Source organism: Alligator sinensis, unplaced genomic scaffold (assembly GCF_000455745.1).
Source record: "Alligator sinensis unplaced genomic scaffold, ASM45574v1 scaffold220_1, whole genome shotgun sequence".
In the NCBI taxonomy this organism is placed as follows: Eukaryota; Metazoa; Chordata; order Crocodylia; family Alligatoridae; genus Alligator; species Alligator sinensis.
In genome coordinates, this window is record NW_005842136.1 from 2,219,450 (window position 1) to 2,226,264 (window position 6,815).

The 6,815-nt window shown below is 41.7% G+C and overlaps 1 protein-coding gene across 1 annotated transcript; it reads left to right on the forward strand.

The window, feature by feature from the left end:
- Positions 1-4,530: 4,530 nt before the first annotated feature.
- Positions 4,531-5,526, forward strand: MC4R (melanocortin 4 receptor). The gene has a single exon (XM_006025217.1). It carries the CDS (start codon positions 4,531-4,533, stop codon positions 5,524-5,526), a length of 996 nt encoding a protein of 331 aa, XP_006025279.1.
- The last annotated feature ends 1,289 nt before the right edge of the window (positions 5,527-6,815 follow it).

Here is a 6,815-nt window from a genome sequence, read left to right on the forward strand (position 1 = left end):
CAAAAAATCATTTTATGTGCTGAATGAAAAGCAAAGAGCAATTAACAACACCCTAGAGACTTGTACAACAGAAGAAGGAATAGCTTATACCTGTGTGGAATGATTTCATGATTTTAAAGATGTGTGGTTTTTACTTGATTCAAAGATAAAATACTACTAGTTCTCTTCTGTATTCTTATGTTGTTTTTCCTGTTGGCATGAGACAGTTTTGCAGTAATAAAGTCCCAATTGAAGGCATTGTTAGGGCCTTGTTATACCTTATGCTATGAGCTGCACAAAGGCTAAGTACAGATGTTCAAAAAGCCAGAGGAGGAATCAATTTAAGTTACATGGGTTTCTGTAAGTGACCTAAGTTATATTAGTAGCAAACAGACCACACATTGCCCTTTGCTGAGGGGGGGCATGCAGGCTGCCTGCACTGGCCAAGGCCAGCAAGTTGGGAGTGCTCAGGCACACCTCCCAGCAGGCTCTTTGGGCTCCCTGAGCTTCTGGAGACACCTGAGTATAGCCAAGCACCTAGGCCACCCATGACTGGCTGCTGGGCATGAGCAAGCACATGCCCAAACCCCTGCCACATCAGCCCATGCCCCACCTGCTCCTGAAGTTTCCAGGGGCATCCGCCTGCTTGCCCTGGCTTGGATGGTCATTTCCTTTCTCCCCTACCCCCACCACTAGTACTCCAGGACCCAGTAACTGTGGGCCAAAAAGGCCTCGCAGCACCCGAGATGCTCCTGGTCTGGGTACCTGTGTGTAATGGCTGAAGCACGGAGGTCACAGAGTTGCCTCTGTGCAGGCACAGCCCCAATGTTCTGCCCCCTGCCCCTGGAAACAGAAGAGATGAGCTGCAGTGAGCAGGGGGTGCTGGGAAGGATAGAGGGGGCAATGGGCCCAATCTGGGTCAGCAGGGGAGGGAGTGGATGGAGTGTTTACACTAGGTATAGCCTGGAGTGGCCAAACCTTGGTGTAACATAAGCTGGATAACACAAATCAGAGATAATTCTGCCCTGGAGTGGTATAACTTTGAGCCACTGAAGTGCTTAAAACCAGTTTCAGGTGTTAATGTGCAGACAATTCAGGTGTTAAAAGCTCCAGGAGCTGCCCAAAATTACCATGTAACAAGGCCGTTAGGCAGTTTACACACATGTTCTTCTAACAAATGTAATGACGATCTTAAACATACACACATATCCACCATGATGAAGCTCGTATATTAATTTACTGGGGATAAAGTTCATGAGAAAAAATGCTTGGGATGATTCTGTTCTGAGGACCTTTATTTTCAGAACTGTAAATGCCATTTGGAGTTTACCCAGGCTGCATTAACCTATTGTAGGAGACATTCAGCAGACTACAATATTGGAGACCTTTCCAAACTCTCTAGCTTTTCTTGTCTCCTAAAAACATTTTTAATTGTACCAAAGGCTTTTTATTTCAGGGAAGTCTTTTTCAGTACATTGATAAACTTACTTTGCACAGATTTAATGATGTCTTTTTTCAATGATACCTAGACTTCTGTGTTCTTTGTAAAGTATCAGCACACATTATTTACAAGCTGCTAGGACTACTGACTAATAATAGAATATTTAGCCTTTTTCTGTAACACGCATTTTAGCTCCATTCACAACCACTGGAACTGTGTGGGTGCTTAAGTCTGCCTCTTACTGCCACAGTTATGGCATGGACAGATGACACATTTATACTAGTGTGATTTACACCTGTTTATTGCTGCAATATAAATTCATTTGGAATTCAAAGCGCACAGGTGAACAGCTATCCTTGGCTACCTGCAGGCAGGAGCTGGCTACTATATAACCTCACCACTAGATGGCAGGGGACCATATAATATCTTGCCTTCAGCAAATGGGTTATGTGGAATTAGCCATGGACAGATGACATCTATGCTTATGAAACTTGTACTGTTGTAACTTTTTCCCTTTTTTCAGCAGAAAAATCTACAATGGATTGGGAAAATTACCTTGGCGTAAGGGTCTATTTCATCTGTCTGCTTCTCTTTTATATTGATGCCACGGCTGATCACACTGGTGTAATGTGTCTTCTCCTCATGTCCTGACTTTAAAGGATGAACATGTGGATCAACTAAATCTCCTGGCACTAAAATTTTCTCATTTCTTCCATAGCACTCATGTGCTTCCCATTTCCTGCCTCACATTTTTCTTCAGGCCACTTCACTTCACTTCACTTCTTATTTTAAAATGGGAATTGTTTAGATGTCATCAGACTCTTAAGGAACTGTGTGGAGAGTTTTCTTCTATTTTTCAAAGAGGAGTGTTGAGGCATATGATTCAGCTTTCCAAAATGTAGGAAACAAAACATCAGATATGGCTAGTTTCAGTTTGGTTCAGTGTTTTGGGAAGAAGCTTGTGAAGGAAGCCCAATGAGATTTTTCACCAGTCAAAAAGAAAAAAACCCACATTGTTGTAATTCATCCCTATGTCTGAGGGATAGGCCGTTATTGCACCTTTGTCATTTCATTTCTCTTATGGACTCCATTAATGATAACTTGGGTTCTGTGTTCTTGTTGGTTTTAGAGTTGCTAAAAGGTCTGTCAGTTTTAATTTACTAGAAATCATGGGTATGCCACTTGTCAAAACTTCAAAGTTAGAGTATATTATTTCTATTCTCCAGCATGTCATCATACTAAAATGATAGCATATTCAGAGCTAGGCTCTTTCAAACTATTGTTAAAAGCCCATGAAAGAGATTTTGAGAAGTGAAAATGGAAGTCTGTCTTGAAGCTAAAGATGCAAACCCTGTATTTGTAGAGTGGCCAGCATAAAGGGCTTTGGGAAAGAACTCTAATAACCATGTGTAAAAATCTAAACAACTAAAACCGGGAGAGGAAAGAGAGAAAAAGATTATAGTTTTTGTCTTGCCACATACACACTCACAAAAGGTTCTTAGAAGAGACCCAAAGACTTAAAAATATATAAATACACAATATTATCCCTAATTTCTCTTACTTATTAGTTTATTGCCTACTGATTTTGCATTTTTCTAGGTTCTTCATATTATAATGTCCTAAGACCAATAGCTGCTTCATTGTTTCTTCCTTTCATTTGAAAAGCAGTTAAATTTTTTCCTAGTATTTTTTTTGGCAGAACTGACTCAAGCCCTTTGATGAATCTTATGAGGGGTGTTGATAGGCACTAATTAAGGATTGATTGCTCTTTGCCAGCGTGTATTTATTGCCTGCCTCTGAGACATCCTTTTCTCAAGCCGTAACTTTGTTTCCCATCTGCACTGAACTTTGGACAGCTGCCTTTTGATGACATTTTCTGTCTCTTCCTAACACCTGGCTGTTACAGGACTGTTGCACTGCATACTGCCAACTCCTATTTTCTGGCAGTGACCAGATTATCTAAAAAATTGTTTTCATGATTACAGCGGACCCTGAAGGGTCCCTCATTACTTCCAGGGCAGTTATGGGAGCCTCCTGTGATTTCATTTTGTTGCTCCATTTTGGTGCTTATGCGGCTCCCATTAACACAAGAGTTGAACCTTTCTCATCTATAAATCCATGCAACAGCTATAAAGAATCTTTGTCACCTGTGAAAGCGTATGCCTCTCTGAACTAGTTAGTCTCTCAGGTGCTATGAGTTTTCCTTCTTTTAAACATGGAGAAGCAAGGCACAGAGATTAAATGACTTTGTCCATGTTCCACAGGCCAATTGTGGCAGATCTGGAAGGAAATCTGAGTTGAATTTGTCTGTAGTCCAGTGTCCATTTGCCTGTATAGAATACAGCAACTTCTGTAAGGCAGTTACAGACTTTGTAAGGCTGTTAAAGCAATGTTGATGATGCAGAAAATCCATGGAAGGGAGATTAAAAAAAAACAAACTCTCTCTAAAAGTTAGAGAAGCAAAACAAATCCCTTAGAGGCTAGCACATTTCCTGTTGGAAGCTGTGCTGCATCTAAATCCGTGTTGCCCTGCGAGGTGAAGTTCTGAAATGTAATCAGCATCTTCTAGGCTTTCGCAGTGCTGTAGCCTGATTGGCCAAGAGGCAAAGCAGAGGCGGATTATGCTTCTGACTGCTCGTCCCCTCTACACACCATAAAGCAGACAGCCGGCATGCACTACTGTCAGTGAAAGCAGTGCTTGTAATTTGAAAGTAGCTTCCATTCAGAAGCAGCCACTTGAACATTTTACTCTTCTCCCTTTTAATGGAAGACAAGGAAAAAAACCTGATTGCATCAGTGTAAAACAGTCTCAGTAGGGAAGAAACACCCTGAACAGTTATAGCTTGCAGCTGAGACTGGATATCATGGAAGTTGATACCCAAGCTAACAGCAAGGATTACCAGAAACTGCATCCGAGCGAGGCTGAAATCCTGGTGTGTGGTATCACGCTGGTGTTTTGAACTGCTTTCTCCCCAGGGGGTCTTTGTACTGTCTTTTTGTAACTGAGAAGCCAAAGGAGGATCAGAAGGGGAGCAAAAGAAAGGGGCTTGAAATTTAACAGGCAGTGAGCTGGAACAATCCCACGTCTGACTGGATCAGCATTTCATAAGATGAACTTCACACGCCACCGGGGGGTGTCTCAGCCACTACACTTCTGGAACCACAGCTATGGATTGCATGGTGGTGCCAACGAGACGAGCAGAAAGGGTTACTCTTCAGGAGGCTGTTATGAGCAACTTTTTGTCTCTCCTGAGGTGTTTGTGACTCTGGGCATTGTAAGCTTATTGGAGAACGTTTTGGTTATTGTGGCAATAGCTAAGAACAAGAACCTGCATTCACCTATGTATTTTTTCATCTGTAGCTTGGCAGTGGCTGATATGCTAGTGAGCTTATCTAATGGATCAGAAACGATCGTAATCACACTGTTAAACAGCACGGACACGGATGCCCAAAGCTTCACCATAAATATTGACAACGTCATTGACTCAGTGATTTGCAGTTCTTTGCTTGCTTCCATTTGCAGCTTACTTTCAATAGCCGTGGACAGGTATTTTACCATCTTTTATGCTCTCCAGTACCACAACATCATGACAGTGAAACGAGTAGGGGTCATCATAACATGCATCTGGGCAGCTTGCACAGTTTCAGGCATTTTGTTCATCATTTATTCAGATAGCAGTGTGGTCATCATCTGCCTTATCGGCATGTTCTTCACCATGCTTGTTCTCATGGCTTCCCTCTATGTGCACATGTTCATGCTGGCCCGACTTCATATCAAAAAGATTGCTGTTCTTCCAGGCACTGGAACTATTCGTCAAGGTGCCAACATGAAAGGGGCCATTACTTTGACCATCTTAATTGGGGTGTTTGTTGTATGCTGGGCCCCATTTTTCCTCCATTTGATCTTCTATATCTCCTGCCCCTACAACCCATATTGCGTGTGTTTCATGTCCCACTTTAACTTTTACCTCATCCTCATCATGTGCAATTCCATCATTGATCCACTTATCTATGCGTTCCGAAGTCAAGAGCTTAGGAAAACTTTCAAGGAGATCATATGCTGCTACACACTGAGAGGGCTCTGTGATTTGTCTGGCAAGTATTAAATGGACACAGCTAAGTTACTGTGCACACGCACCAGAGCCTTTAAACCTTTAAGTACTTTCTCAGCAGGACCTGGACTGTATCTTTAATAACAACCATCTCTCTGCTATAGTTATAAGCCTAATTTATGTATAATTTATATTGCTGTACTGTAGCTGTACAAGCTACAGCTGTGCCTATTTAGCTGTGTGTTTGTGTAGGGGAAATCACCTTACTAGTCTGTAAGTAAAAGAAGATGTAATGATGCTTTCCAGACTGTGAAATGCTAATAAACATCATCATTTATAGGTTCTGAAGGCTGGAAAAAATTATTGCCACACTTAAAAGATACACATTGATCAACATTTGTGCCTAATCCTACTGAAATGAGAGAAGCAGGTAGTTAATTCCATTCATGTATTAAAAGTATGCACAAGAAATGGGGCCAGTGATTAGCATTTGTATATTATTGGTTTGAATTACAAAAGGACGTTTTCCCTAAAGATATTACAATCCAGTAACCAGCTTCATCATAAAAAAATCAGTCACGTGGAGCTCCTTGTCTTCCATTTATGCAAGAGCAGAGTTTCTGGCCTTTGGCTACAAGTATTGGAAACAGAAAGATTTTTCACACACGTGTCACACGGAAATATTTTACAATGCAGCAAGTATTACAAGACTGAGGTTGACTTTAGGAAATCATTTCCTAAAGTGATGTCCAGCTCTGGATAAAATTCCCCAGACTGATATCACTGATTGCTAGCTTCATCTCCCTGCCACAGAGCAGATGTAATATGGATGCTGAGGCTAGCTTCATCTACCTGCCACAGAGCAGATGTAATATGGATGCTGACATGGTAAGCTGAAACACACAAGCTTACCTTTGTATCTGTGTATCTTTAGGTTTCAGAAGGTACTTTTGGCTGGGCAGTTCCTGTTCTTTCCCTTTTTAAGACTTCCACGTAATAGCACTGTTGCCTGATCCTCTGGTCTCTCCTTGCTGCCCTGTCTGTTCTCTTGTGCCATGCATGCCATGGATTGGACATCCCTACTCTAAGTACTTGGCTACTGTATTTTTGGATGGCATCTCTCTGTGTTCTTTAAAACACAAAACAAAACTGAAAAAAACCCTAGATGTTATCTGAATGTGGAACAGGCAACCCGTTTCCATCCTCATTTTACTTTGTTCCTACATTTCTGGAGAATTTCAGATGAAGCCAGCTGCTTCTAACATGGGATGTATTTGGAAGGTGGCAGACTCTGTGACACCTTGCCAGATCCTGAGCCTGTTGGCCACCCTATGTATTGTTCA